This window comes from Gavialis gangeticus, unplaced genomic scaffold (genome assembly GCF_001723915.1).
Source record: "Gavialis gangeticus isolate Ggan-Ray unplaced genomic scaffold, GavGan_comp1, whole genome shotgun sequence".
NCBI classification, from domain to species: Eukaryota; Metazoa; Chordata; order Crocodylia; family Gavialidae; genus Gavialis; species Gavialis gangeticus.
The window spans coordinates 142,416,140-142,431,741 of record NW_017729032.1 but is presented as its reverse complement, the minus strand read 5'-3'; the positions used below and the strand labels follow the sequence as shown (position 1 = coordinate 142,431,741).

Here is a 15,602-nt window from a genome sequence, read left to right as displayed (position 1 = left end):
TAAGACCCCAGCCAGGTGCCTATCCAGTCTCCTCTTGAAGATTTCCAGGGAAGGTGAGAGCACCACCTCTCTGGGAAGCCTATTCCAGGCTCTGGCCACCCTTACAGTGAAGTAGCTCTTCCTAATATCTAACCTAAACCTATCCTCCCTCAGCTTGTGGCCATTGTTCCTGGTGACTCCAAGGGGGGCCCTGGTGAACAGACTTTCCCTGAGTCCTTGCCGCTGGCCCCTGATAAGGTTGTAGGCAGCCACAGGATCCCCTCCCTCAGTCTCCTCTTCTATACTGGTACCATGCTAGCATTTCCCACACCCCACAACAGAGAAACAATGATATTTAATTATTTATGATTCAACTAAACCTGAACAGAATTTCAAGGAACAAAAAAAAGGCAGTTGGCTAGGCAAGACAGATTTCTCTCTGCTAATTTGAAGGCTTTCTGCAAACAATGGAATTGTTAGACATTCTCCAAGAAAGGTCTCAAAAATACTTCAAAATAAAAAAAGTGTCAGGCAACTTAAATATAGTGGGTGCCCTACCAGTTACCCCTACACAATTTTAATCGTCCTTATAAGAATGATCATATAATAAAATATGGTATTAGACTACTCTCTATGGCTGCCATGGACAGGACAAGAAGAAATTATCTTAAATTGCAGCAAAATAAATTTACATTAGAAGATCTTTTTTGCTATGAGGGTGGTTAAGCACTGGAACAGGTTATCCAGAGAGGTTGTGGAAACTTCATCCTTGGATGCTCTTAAAATCAGGTTAGACAGACACTTGACTGGAATACTTCTGTCAGGGATGATCCTGCCTTCAGCAGGCGGTTGGACTAGACGACAGAAAACTAACAATGGTTAACACTGTGAAGACTAAAGTTTTTAATGCTTTTTTTGCTTCAGTCTTCACTCAAAAGGGTTAATTTTGATTGAACTATAACTTAAGTAATCTAAGTGATAAGAGAGCAAGAGGCTACTTACAAAAAGTTAGATGTTTTCAAACTATCTTGGACATACAAAATTCTAAAGTTGTTAGGGAATTGGCTAAAGCAATCTCAAAGCCATTAGTGTTTTTTTCAGAGCCGTAACTGCTAATCTTTGAGATGTCATGGCAAGCGGATGAGTTTACAGAAGGCTGGAAAAGGGCAAACATAATGCTCATCTTTAAAAGTGTGTGGGGGGGAGGAGGATTCACAGAATTATAGATCAGCTAGTATAATTTCAATCTCTAAAAAGTTTTTGAAACTATATAATCAATCTATTTGTAAGCACCAGGGATCCTGGTTTTCTCTGATTTAAAAAATTCCCCATTTTTTGGATAGAAAAAACTAATCCAAAATCCACATTTTCCATGACTAAAATGAAATACCTCTCTCTGTCTCTCATATATATAAGGGGTTACTTGTTTTTAACTGAAAATTGGGGATTTTTTTTAAATCACAGAAAACCAAGATCCCTGGCAATCACCTCTATATATGCTATATTTATTTTTTTTTAAATAAAATTAAAATGTTACATCAGATGTTTGATTTTTAGAATATGATTTTTTTTTATCTATAATTTGTTAAAATGATATATTCTAAAACATTGTGCGTGCATGGCCATCAACAGGTCACCAAAACTTGTGAAGTGGCCCACTAGCTGAAATAACTGCCCACCCCCTGTTTTACATCATTGTTAGCAAACTAGGAAAATATGACCTAGAAGAAACTGCTTCAAGGTTAGTAACAACTGGTTGGGAAAGTGTACTCAGAGGGTAATTATTAATCACTCAAACCAGGAGGATCCATCAAAGGGATCTCTGTAGAGTCTGTCCTGGGTTCAATAATATAAAATATTTTCATTATGACTTGGGTAAAGGAATAGATAATATGTTTATTAAAATTTGAGATGATACAAAGGTAGGAGGGGTTGCAGGCAATTTGGAGGATAGAATTACAATTCAATTTCATCATAAGTAGGAGAAATTGTCTAACATAAGATGCAATTCAATAAATACAAGCAGAAATCATTGTACTCAGGTAAGAATAATCAATCGTACAAAACGGGCAACAGTTCCACAGAAAAGGACCCAGAGTCATAATGGATCCATTATTGAACATGAGCCAACAATCTAGTGAGAAGTGCCAGTATCATTCTAGAACAACTGCGATTGTGAAATAATTCTTCCAATCTACTTAGCACTGGTAAGGCTGAAGCACTGTCCAGTTTTGGGCATTGTACTTCAGGAAAAGATGTGGACTAATTCCAGAGAATGCAGATGAGAGTCACAAATACAAATCAACTCTATGATGGGTGGGGAAAGACTGAAAGAATTTGGCTTGTTCAATATAGAAAGAAGATGATTGAGCGGAGACATAAAAACAGTGTTCAAATGGTTACCGTAAAGAGTAAGGTATAAACAATTTTCCCTACTTTCACTGGGAAGGGCAAGAAGCATGGGGTTTAAACTACAACTTTGGAGATTTACGGTTCAATATTAAGTCCAGCCTGTCAGCATCAGGCTGTGGAGACGCTAGCCGTCAGGTCAGTCAGGCTAATCCCACCAGGACGCACACCAACAGTGGTTCACCCCTGGTGAAAGGGGTCGACTGAACACGATCAAACCACACAGGTGTCACCTACCTGGTTGGCGAGTGGACAGGGTGTAGGGGAGGCGGAGCCCCATGGAACATCGCACCCGGACAGTGAGTACTACCATCCCAGGGGCCCTCAGCAAGAGGATCTCCACTGAACCCCTCCCTTTCATTCAATAAAACCAAGTCATGGCAGATGAGTTGAGGGGAGGGCCCCCACGTCAGACGGACAGTACATCACTCGACGTAGAACCCACCTAAGGTGTCTTTTTGTATCTCACAGTTCAAAAAAGTTTAAGAATTATTGTTCTGGGCTGAACTTCTGCATAATGCAATCCAGAGAATTTCATCTAGTGATTCCTGTAAAGCCCATAAGTAGGGACCTCCCTACTTTGGGGTGGCTGCCTTCCAATTTCATAGTCCCAGTGTGGCATCAGGTGCCATTTTCAGTGCAGTCCCCCACCCCACGTCTCTGATGGGCCAGAGGGCCCCAGAAGTCCTGCCCCTCCCTCCCTGGAGACTGATTCATGGCCCCAAACCAGGGCTTGTAAATGTGGCAATTAATGGCCTCCCAGACTTAATCAAGGGATTAAGCCTGCGGAAGCCATTAATTGCCACATTATTAGGCAGTCTAGGTCATGGTTAATGGCTTCTGTGGGTCTAATCAAGCCTGTGGAAGCCATTAACCATGTCTGAGACTGCTTAATAATAACACGGCAATTAATGGCTTCCCTGAGCTGAATCCCCTGCTTAAGTCCAGGGAAGCCATTAATTGCCAAGTTATTATTAAGGAATCTAAGCACCTAATTAATATGTAAAATGAAATATCTTATTGAAATAAAGGAATAGACACCATGAATTGTGACAAATACTAACTATACACTTTATTAACTAATACCAACTGCATACACTTTATTAATACCAACTACATAGATTTTATTAAATAAGGGCATCTAAGCATTTAATCAAACTCTAAACTGAAATATCTTATGAAAATAAAGCTGTACTATGCTCAACATGAATTGTAACTAATAACAACTATATATATACTTTATTAAAGGGCATTATAAGAAGGAGTTTACTGAAACTGAATGCTAACCTTAAGACAGGCAGTTCAGGCTATGTATTAAATGCAGGTTGGCACATGGAAAACTGCAAGCATTGGGCATGTTTTGTTTCAAATATTCCCTTAACTTGGCGTGATCGAGTTTCTTCAGTGAGATGTTAGCCACCACAAAAACCTCCATGAGGGAAAATGCTGCCTCTCGCCTTGCCAAGCTGCTTTCTGTGGTCCTTTCAAACAGGGAGGACACAGCTGCTTGCTTCTTGTCCTGACCTTCAGCCTCTGCAGCAGCCTTCTTCTTCACGTGTGCCTTGAACTCCAAGCAATGGAAAATGCTGGTTTTCCAGGACACATCCAGAGTTAAATGGCAGGCAGTACACAAGAGTTTGCCTTGATCTGCACGCAAGATTCCTGCATGATACTGTCTTGCATGGCCCACCGCTGGAACATATTTGGTGGTCTTGGAAGGCTTCTTTGCGTTCATCTTTACTCTCTCAGGCAGAAGCAGGCAGACATGCCGAAGGAGCCTGCCTGCAGGTGCTTTATAAACTGGCACCAAAACCCTCCTGACTTCTGTGGCTGGCCCCTGACTGGCTCCTGGACTGAGCCAATGTCAAGGGCTCAGCCTCCAATTCGCTCTTCTCCCCGCCCCCTTCCCAATGCCTCTTCTCCTTCCCCCGTGCTTCAGGAAGCCAGGGCTTCCCATTTTCTATCTGCAGCTCCCTGCCCCCACAACTTGCCAATTTTGCACTTTTTCGCAGGGGCCTACTGATTTCGCAGTTTCTGCAAAAATCACAAAATCGCTACTTTAGTAGATCCCTACCCATAACTTCTGGCTGAGCAACAGCATACGTTTGAGGGAGACTATCTTTAATTGCTTTAATTTCAAGTGATGGAGAATCTGCCATATCTCTAGCCAAGTTTTTCACTAGTTAATCGTTAAGTTTTGGGCATACTGTCCAGTTTGAGTTTAACTTCTAGCTATTAGATTTACTTACTTTTGTCTGCTAGGCTAAAGATGACTTTCCTCTCCTATCACCAATCCTATTTGTGTAGGTGCTTAAATTTCTCTTAGGCTTTTCTCTGATAAACTAAACATATTGAGCTTCTCAAGTCTCTCACTCTAAGATATATTTTCCAAACCTCAAATAATTCTTAGAGCTATTTTCTGAGCCCTTTCATTCAACATCTTTTCTGAAGTATGGATGGACACCAGAAATGTAGTAAATCAGTAGCATAACTAGGGGTGGGTAACCAAGGCACCATGGATGGTTTTTTGTTAGTTGGATTAGCCCTTCTGTAAGCATTAAGAGTCCATTCTTTAACTTAAGCCAACAGAAATCGAAGAGTCCCCTATAAGTGGTAGAGGAACCTAGCGAAGAGCCTTATGTTTTCCAATGAATTATAAGACGCAAGATGTAGTACTAGTACCTAGCACTTTTGATACAAAGAGCACCAGGTTCAAATTTCAGTGTACTTTAATTTCTTGCACTTCAATATTAACAAGTTCTTCAGCAAAATGTTCCTGTATTCTGTTTTTTCTTCTAAAGCGTTAAAAAAGTAGCTACAAACTTCATAGTATCAAAAAACGGAAAAGCTTGTCTAGAAATTAGGCATTCAACAGATAAACTCTGAAAGTGAGCTAGTATTAGGTTTCAATTAGCAATGATTAGTGCTGGCTCCATTAAAAACATCCTATGGTATACACCATGCCATGCCATTATATCAATGAGTCATACAGGATGGAAATGAAATTAAAAGTAATTAGCTATAATTTTGCATCATATGTCAGTAAGAGAAAGTAAAATGCATTTAGGGCTCCCCTCCAAAAGAGCTTGCTAACTCAATTGTGGTTAGAAATTACTTATTACTTGATTTAAGTTTTCTATTACCAGTTGCCAAGGTAACAAGTTATATTAGAAACAAAATAATGCTATTTGTTTTTCCATTAAATGAAAGGCCAACACCATTTACTCATACATTTCAAGTGGTTTCTTTAAAGGATTTACACAGCCTGACTTTAAATGTGGAAGGTTTGTGGATAAAAACTTAACACTTATGAAAGGTACTGGTTTGATAACTAAGGAAACTGAAGTCACATTGTTATGCACAAATACAGTGACCCTTATGAAACTGGCCAAATGACATGGCCTTGCCAAGATTTTAGCTTCAGCTTTTGTAGAGGGTGTGAGAAAACCCAAGGAAAAAATGTTTGAAATTGCCCTGTCATTTCAGATAATGGCATGAAATCCTTCAATTCTTGCACTTCAAAAGGTACATAACATGACTAAAAGATAGGCCAACAGGCACCTTCCTCCACATTGCTGTTCATACGGTATACATAAGCTGCAAAGAACTTCCTACCATCTGCCCACTGCATATGATCTCCCTTCCTGATTCCTTCCCGAAGTTTGCTTACAGTGATATCTGAGACATGCTGTCACTGGGTCTGTATCTGAGATTTGCTACATGATTTTCCATAAAACTTATACCCTGGCCATGGGGCTGACTGCTTGATTATTTCAATCATTGAATTCACGGCTTCTAAAAATGTAATCATCGCTAGCTCTTTCTGACTGCAGTTTGCTGGATCCCAGTATTTAAGAACAGGTAGTACACCCGCTCAACTTCCACCAGCAAACTACCAGTCTTTAATTCTGACAAAAAACTACAGCATAGTTTAGTTCAATGTCTCAAAAGAATCTGAAGGCAAACATGCATCTGAGCTTTGATCTTGTTAGCGTGCATCACTTTCAACTTAAACATTCATCCGACTTTGCCCTAACAGTCTTGAAAAGACAATGTTTTCCTTTAGTTCTACCAAAGTTCACTGTAGTCCAGCAATTGTAGGCTTTACCAAGAGGCAAACGGGTTTTGTGTAGGGCCTGCTAGCAGCAAAAATATGGCCAGTTATTCTAGGTTCTAGGATTGAAGTAGTGTCTCAGGTGAGAACGTGTCTTTTGGAGAGGGGCAGGGTTGTCAGTTAGGGAACAGATCTCTCCCAGGTCTTAGGATGGGCAAGCCTCACTGACTGTTTCTAGTCTCCATTAACTGAGTAAGAAGAGCTCCTCTGCCAATGGGGGGAGGAGATCTGGTGGCCTGCCTAGTACATCTGTTTGCCCAGTCAGGGCTCCAGTCTGCCACTAGGTAACAAGTTGCCCCAAGAAAACATGATTTGCAGATAATAGATTTTATCATTTCCATATCTTGTCTGACATAGCATAACTGTACCTCATTCCTAGCTCTGATTTGTTTCACTTGATTCTGGCTCCTTTTTTTTTAAAAAGGTGAAAAGTGCAGTTGAATGGCCTAATGATGAAATGAACCTTATACAGTAAATTACATCTGCATTATTATTTCTCAAACGCGTGAGTACTACTTTAAATCAAACTACTTTTATTTCAGTGTCTTTCATTTTATAAGTGCTTTGCTGCAGAGCTTTCTATTAGGCAAAGTGTTTTTAAGTGAGTCTTAAATAATTTAAATACATCTTTTCTGATATATATCCCTTTCTAGGCAGAATTTTGTCAATTTTATGTCTTTTTAAGAAGAAAAAAGCACAGCAAATTCTTTATTTATCTCACAGTTTTATAAAAGCAAGAGAAAATGGGCAAAAAGAAATATTCTGTATAATTAGATGCAGGCACATACTGGCAAAGATTTATAATGTTTTGATTTGTCTCGTTTCCACCTCTTCCAACTTGAATGAAGTCAGGAATGAAACCCAAAAAGGGAATAATTCTCAGTTTGAATAAATAGGAAAGATTATGTTGCATTTGTTGGAGCCCCTCTATTATCTCATCCTTTCTGAACCAGGCTCCTCTATTGTCTCAGTTCTGCCTTTCCTCCCTCCTCAAGCTCTCATACTACATTTTTTCATCATTGTGGATCATTTAAAGTGTTTGGTTGGTTGGTTGTTTTTTTTTTAATGCTGTGACATTCACCAGCGCAGTCCTGCAGAGGTAACTGGAAACATTAAGTGTCTCTTTATGGGGCTTACAGGTCATTGTGGTATTTCATTATGGGAAGAAAAGACTGTTCTTTGCCTTGAGCTCCATCTACAGAATGGGAAAGAGATTCAGAATGTCTACCCAGAAGACCTCTAAGGTGGTCAAGGAAGATGTATGCCCTTGCACTGCCTTTCTGGTGGTCTTCCGTGTTGGAAAGAATTTTGTGAAAGGCTCCTTTATCAGAAACAGGCCCCTCTTCAAGAGCGAGGTGGCACCACAGCCCAACTCCCTCCCAATCCAACAATTCCTGGACATGTTTTTATAGGGAAAAGAGAGAACAATGCCACAGCAGTCCCTCTGAGTTGCCAGGATTTTGCCCTCAGAGGACAGTTTGACCCAAACTCTGTAAGTTATTCCCAAATGATAGTGGCCAAAATTTTAGTTAGGAGCATATTTGCATCTGAATTCTCTTGGCCTTAGCCTGTAAGGAAAAATTTAATGTGTTATTACTCCTCTCACCAGTAAGAAATTTATGGGTAAAATATGGTAAAAGTTCTATGAACCCCAGCTCCACAGCCCTGCAGCTGTACAAGGCCATGCCAGAATGTAAAAAGGCACACAGATATTTATATTCTGATAAACAACAGATGCAAATAAACTGTGAGAGTTATGCAAGAGATTTTTTTTGTCACATGTAAGAGTACACTTGCATACTCATATGATACTACTGTTGGATTTAGATAAGAAAGCAATGCAGTTTCTGAAGTAGTTGTACAAGTTGTACATACATGTAGTTTAAAGGCAAGAGAGTGACAAACAAATAAGCAAATGCCTAGAAACTTTACAGGGTTATTATTAGTCTCTGCATTTAAGATTTTGCATACACAGTGCACTCAGATGTTATACTCACGTTGTGGCCTGGGCTGTATCAAACTCACCTTCTGGCCCAGGCTAGATCTGGACCTTAGGGATCCTTGCAAACCAGACCCAGCCTAGGGCACAGGCTGGTGGCAGAAGACATTGCAACGATGGTGACAGCTACTGTTGAGGTGGTGGAGCAAGCAGCAGCAGGCTAGGCAGGTATTTCTTCATGGTACAGGGCATGCAAGCAACACAAAGACAATTGTGGACTGTGGCCACATTCCTTGCTTCTCTCCCTGCTGCAGCCATGTCCACTGGGGCCCCATGCCCACTGGTAGGTTACTGAGCTGGATGGAGCAACTCTGGGGGCCACATTTGATGCATGGGGCCATGTTTAACATTCCTGGCTTATACCAATATACATCAAGAACCACCAGTGATACAGTGACAAACCAGCATTATAGGGAATTGTAATAGAGAGCCAGAGGCTCCCTAAGTGGAAAGTGCAGTGGGCCATATTTGCTGTATAGGGCTGCTGCAGAGGGTGGGTTGGCCATTAAGTTAAATGGAAATACCTGTGGGTGGCTAAGAAGCCACCTGACCAGAAGGGGCAGTGCTTAGAGGCATATAAAACCAGTGCCTAGAGCAAGGAAGGCAATCTGGTGCCAAGAGATACCAGGCCTGGGGCCCTGAAGCTGATGTCTGAGGCAGTAGACTTGGGATGAGGGAGCACAGCCAGAGAAAGGAGGCCAGTGCTGGGAAGGCTGAAGCCCCAAGAAAGGTTTGAGGCATCAGAGGGGTAAGTCTTGTGGTAGGGCTGGGGCAGTCCCACTGAGTTACCTCTACAAGGCATGGGCATGGCTATAGGGGTAGACAGAGGCCACAATTATTGCCTCTAAGGTGGCCTATGTCCTAAAGCATAGATAGGGTCAGAAGGACTATTATTTAGCACCAGAGGGGTGCGACAGATGCCGGCTAGGCACATGGGCAAAAGATAGCTGAAGGACTGAGTTTGCTTTAGGACCCTGGGGCAGCCTCTCTAAGTATTACAAAATACATCAAAGGGTGGCAGGCAAGGTAGAAAAGGGAGTGTACTCCAAGGAGCTGAAGTTTGACAGGAGTTGCTTGGCCACCTGGGAGTATCATGGCCAACCCTAGGGCCTGGTCATGCTATGGGAATAATATTAGTGTGAGAAGAAAAACAAGTGTCCTGATTCTAATGACAGTGTTCAATTTGTTGATTATGGTAGCACAAAACGGGGTATTTCGAATTTTCCTCTAGTTTGCACTGCAAAACTCGCTGTACCAAGCCACTAGATGTCTCATTCTTTGTACAACACACATACTCTCTTGAAATTGACATTTGATTTAAAGGTCCCTTTCAGTGACACTAAAACAAATGGCCTAATAGTTTCAGGCTCCAAATTATATATGGCTCAATTCTTCATGTGGTTTCATCAATGTAAAATCAGATGAAATGTTACTGAGGGCAAAGTGTTCTGCCACCACTTAAGTGGTATAAATGAGAAGATGCATGGGCCTCTAATATTCTGTAGGAATTAATGTATTATCAAAAATGAGTTTATTATACATTATTAATTATTTAATACATTATGGACATGCTAAAAACCATGACTTTACACATTCTGTTTCTTAGGTTCCTGGCACATGTTACGTGTATGGTGCAAGTACTATGGTTAATTAATTACCATAAATAGTAACAGTGCTACACATACAGCTGCTTCATGGTGCCATGAAATGGTAAACCAGCCACAAAGATACTCCACAAAATGTGGAATGTCTGTGGTTCATTTGTATGGCACTATAATTGGCATGTGTAGTACCCCAATGACAAAAGTGGGCTGAAGGGGAAGCAGAGATCCAAAGTTAAGTGGGCAGGGGAGTTGAGGGGCTCCCCCTGCTGGAAACCTGGGAACCCCCATCCCCTGCAGCCTTTCCTGCCTTTCCGCACAGCCCTCACAGAGGCTGAGGGGAAAGGCACTTTAAAATGCCGGATTGTGGGGAGCTCTGAGGCTCCCTGCAACCTGGTCAGTTCACTACATTGCACTGTAGCTCCCAAAGAGCTGCAAAGCAAGGAAGTTCAGACATCCCTGCTACAAGGTCCCCAATGCTGAGGAGAAACTCCTTGATTGATTCTGGTGTCCCTATACACAACAATGTCTAAAACTGTTGAGTAGAGCCAAACTGGACTATACACACAGTTTTTACAAGTCTTGGTGCTCAGGGACCCTGGGGTTAGGGAGCATCTCCCCAGTCCAGAGTCTCCATGCTGTGGGACCTGTAAAAACTACCTGTGCAGCTTAGTTTAGCTTAGCTACACAGCTTGGCTACAAATCATGGCACACCAGGACTCTGGGATTGGGTAGCCTCTTAAAAGCTGCGTATGCAGTCCATCTCTACACACGGTTTTTCGATGTCCACTGGGCCCTGGGATCGGGGAGAGGGCCCTGATGCCTGGTTCTCAGCAAGGAGCCCATGGGTTTGTAGGTGCCAGGCTCTCCCCCATGTCCTGGGTTTTCTTCTGGCGGGGGCTTGACCTCCAAGCCCAGAAACTGCCATGCACATGTGGAATGGCAGGAGCTGTGACTATTAGGGATTGGGGATTATATTCCTATCCCATCACTGAGTGAACATCTGCCAGTCCCTTTATACAGATAACATCTCGATTAAATGTAGTATTAACATAGTTGTTTTTAACTTAATTGCCTTGTTTTTAAGGTAAGGGGATGGGGAAATAGAAAAAAAATCCATTGCTGACAAGTAGCTGAATGTGAGCTGGGATCTTCATGTCAAAGTAGGAGGAATGATCATGTGGGAGTCCCCAGGGATTTGTCTTGTGTTGGTTACTGTTTAACATTTACATTCATGACTCAGAAGATGGAACTGAGCACATACTTAGTAAATCTGAGAAGACACTGACCTGGGCAGGGCAGCAGATGTTTTTTGAAGGATAAGATTACAACTCAAAATGATCCTGATATATTGGGAAAAAAAAGTATCTGAAATAAATCAAACGAAATTCAACAGGGGCAAGTGGAAAGTAATGTCCTTAGGACAGAACAATCAAATGCACAAATACAAAACAGGGAGCAACTGGCTTGGCTGCAACACTGTAGAAAGGGACCTCAAGATCATACTGGACTGCAGGAATCTGTATTATTGCAAAAAAAATGCTGATCACATACTGAGATATGTTAACACAATTATCACATGAAAGTCACAGGAAGTGACTTCTCGTCTATTCAGCACTAATGAGGCCTGGAGTTTTAAGTCCAGTTTCAGACCTGGAGTACTATGTCTAATTTTGGGCACTGCACTCAAGAAAGATATGAGCAAACTGGAAAGAATCCAGAGGAAAGCAACAAAAATGATTAGGGAACTAGAATACTTAACATATGACGGAAAGCTGCAAGAACTGGGATAATTTAATCTGGAGAAGAGAGAAAGGGCTGAGGGAAAATTTGGTAAACAATATTTAAGTGAAAAAATGGCTGTTATAATAAGGATGATGATCAGTTCTTCTCTATGGCCATAGGGACAGGGCAAGAAGTAGCAGGATTAAATTACAAAAAAGGAGATTTAGTTTAGATATTAGAACTTTCTAACTATGAGAATAATTAAGCGATGAAACAAATTGTATAGAGAAACTGTGTAATCTCTGTCACTGGAAGTTCTGAATGCAGGTTAGACAAATATTTTTCTGGGATGGATTAGACAGGGATGATCCTGCTTCAAGCTGACCTAGATGGCCTCCCGAGGTCCCCTCCAGCCCTACTTTTCTGTGATATCCTTTCAATTTATAGTAAGGATCAAGACACCGAAGGGGGCTTTTAGAAGACGTAAGAAAAACTGCTACAGTGGGAACATTTAGCAGCTGGAAGATGGTCAGCTTTTGGCTGTTCATCACTTGTAGGTATCACTTCACAACTTTCAGTTCCCTCTGATCCTAATCAAGACTTTTCAGTCTCTCTGCCTTCCTCTCCATCAAATCAATTCACTTTCTTCTGTTGCAGTACCCCACCCCTTTGTTAAATGATCCTGAAGCCTTGGTGCTGTTCAACAGCTTTGTGGATACTAGCACCATGAAATCTGGAACAGGGCAAACCCTTACTTGCTATGAATGGTTCTTAGGTGCATCTTGAGATCTGGAAAATGGAATAAAGCTTGGTGAAACCTGAAATGTCCTCAACATTAGTAAGCAGGCACTAGTTAGAGAATCCTTATCATTACATCATTTAATTTTTCCTCCATATTTGGAACTCACAGAGATATGAATATGCCAATAGCAATTGTATGACCGTCAACATATACATTTTCTCAAACAAAAATGGGCTACCTAGTTATGAAAATGGCAAAAGCATTCCAAAGACACCAACAACAGAAAAATACTGAAAAGACCATACTTACTATATGTCGTGCTGCAAATACTCCATCAACTATTGCACAACAGAAAGCTGCCACCACTCCAAAGCTGATAAAAACGATAGATGCCACTAACTAGAAAGGGAAAGGAAAGTTTAATTATTTGTCAGACACAATCCTCTAAATACAACTATTAAATATATTTTTCTGGTAATCTAGAATGGTATTTTTCATTTGTGTCATCAAGTATAATCATTTCCTTTGTACCACTGCAGCAAAAGTCTTCCTACTATCTGCACTTCAGAACAAACATACAATCCAATCTGTTGGAAGAAGCTTAAATCATTCTATTAAAAATGAAGTATGCAGTAAAAGCTATTAAATTCAATGATTGTTTCTCTTAAATAAACGGTATTAAATAAACCAGCACTGGTCTCTGCGGGAAACATGGCAAAAAGCCACAGTCCTGTTGGCTCAAATAAATCAGTAAATCTTTGTGACAGCAATTCACCTGCATAAACAGAGAACCAGCTTGTCAATTCTTAGAATGCTTCTACAGTCTAATCAGTTTATGATCCGTTATCTCAAAGAATAATCTTAGGGTTAATGTTATATTATATACTTTGTTTCTCTTCATTGTTTCCAAGATTTTCCAGACTAGTTCCTCATTTCTTTTGGAAGTAAAAAAACCCAAAAAACCTTTTTCCAGATGTTTATACTTGTTCTGAGTACCATCAAATACCACAACTATGAATTAACCCAATATATTACAATCATTTATAGCATCCCATTTATATATAAATGTGACTTCACAGTAGTCTTTAATTATAGAAATGGAAATGTAGGCAAGTCCAGTAAACAACGAGAGATGTGAATGACAGGTAGCTAGCAGAGAGACAAAGAGGATAACAGAAGGAATGATGGTTGTTTGAGCACAGTCAATCTTATGGATTATTAACGTCAATTATTTACATTAAAATTTTTCTTCAACATTTCTTCTCTCTTCACCTCAGTGATACAAACTTATACTAGCTGCTTACATTCTTTACACACTATAAGTAGCAGTCTGACTGAAAGGGGCTCATTACTACATCAAAATAAGCATGTGCAGAATCTGGTTTTGCAGAAGCGGGAATTAATAGATTCTCTCACTCATATGGAACCCACCAAAGAAAAAATCCTTGAACATTCCCTCCTCCCCACCCATTATAGAAGTTGCTCTCAGTGCACCCACTGAGTCTACACAAGACACTTTACTGCACAGTAGCATAGTTTACTATGCAGTAACTGCATGTGTTTACATGTGCATATGCTTACTCCACTATAAATGATGCTACTCATGAGTAAATTTGCTACCTGTAAATGCAAGTAGCAAATTTACTCACGAGTAGTAACTGCACAGTAACACATGTAGACACCAACTGGGAGCAAATTCGCTCTCGGTCAGCCCTGCCACTAAAGGGCTAGCCTGAGGCTGGCCCCAGGGCTCTGAGCCTGGAAGCCTCTCCTACTCCAGGGCTGGGCCAATTCTGTGGCAGCCCCAGGCCCTTAAAAACCGTCAGGCATTTCAAGCCCTGGGGCACACACAGGCATCTGAGGCCACTCCAGGTCCCTGCGTCCCCCTGGGCAGGCCGCAGTCTAGCTGTACCAGCCTGCCTACACCTTGTGCTGCTACCTGGCACCACAGTGCCATGTGGCTGCTAGGCCCATGCTGTCCAGGCCTACAGCCTGCTGCAGGCTCCTGGCCAACCCAGGCCCAGCTGAAGGCAGCTCCTGGACACTGGGGCTAGCTCCAGTTGCCTGCAACCCACCCCCAGCAGCCTGTCTGGAGCCTGCAGGTGTTGTGGAGCATTGCCTTACCACACAGCTGCAAGTCCCATACCATGCCCCTGGGCAGGGTGCTGCAGGCTACTGCCCAGGCCCAGCAACACAGGGACAGTTTTGTGGAGGCTCACCTTGGCATCACCAATGCCAGTGCCCACCACCCATGGCCCCAGCTGGTTGCAGGAGGAAACTGGCACTGTGGAGTGAGGCGGAAGTCCAGTCCCAATTTACACAAATTCACGTGAGGCGGGCACTCCAACACCCATGTGTATGAGGGGCTGTCAGACCAGATGCAGGAGCATATGGCCAGTCAGCATGACAGTGTCACATAAAGATCAAGGCCTTGCAGGCACAGTGGGTCACCATCAGCAACCACAATCATTGGTCGGGGAGTGCTAACAAGTCCATGCCCTTTATGCAGTAACTGACAGAAATCCTTGTGCACTGGGACCCAGGCCTCAGCCATGCCATGTACAGCAGCATGGGCAGCCTGCCCGAGCACCTGCCCTGGCATCCATGGTGATATGTCACCAGGGGAGGGTCCTCTCAGGGTGCCAGCAGCCCGTCCCACCAAGCTCCCCACCTATAGCCTCGATCAGCAACTTCGGAAGCCCAGGCCAGTGCCTTGCCTGACGACTCTGCAACCTCAGCCCCAGCCACGAAGTATAACCAGCCATGTCACCGCCAGCTGCCAGCAATGCCAGCTTCTCCCCGGGGGGGCCCTGCCTGGACACCTGCACACCATGGCACGCCATCCAAACAGTCTGCCTGAAGCTGCATGCCATCACCGCCAACCGGGACTGAGTGGAGCCACTGGCTACACCAGCCCCAGCCATGTGGTAAGGCCTGCACTGGCAGGGGGAGGGAGGGCCTTCCCTACCCTGGCCCCTGCCACCCCTCCGCACCTAACACAGCTGCATTCCCCTGGCCCCCGGATTCCCTCCC

General features: G+C 42.5%; 1 protein-coding gene across 1 annotated transcript in view; it reads right to left on the bottom strand.

The window, feature by feature from the left end:
- Nucleotides 1-15,602, bottom strand: part of TMEM255B (transmembrane protein 255B) — a 200,997-nt gene that overhangs the window by 67,412 nt on the left and 117,983 nt on the right. The window contains exon 4 of the mRNA XM_019525435.1: nt 12,879-12,968. Within this exon, the coding sequence (XP_019380980.1) occupies nt 12,879-12,968 (90 nt within the window). The remainder of the gene's footprint in view (nt 1-12,878; nt 12,969-15,602) is intronic.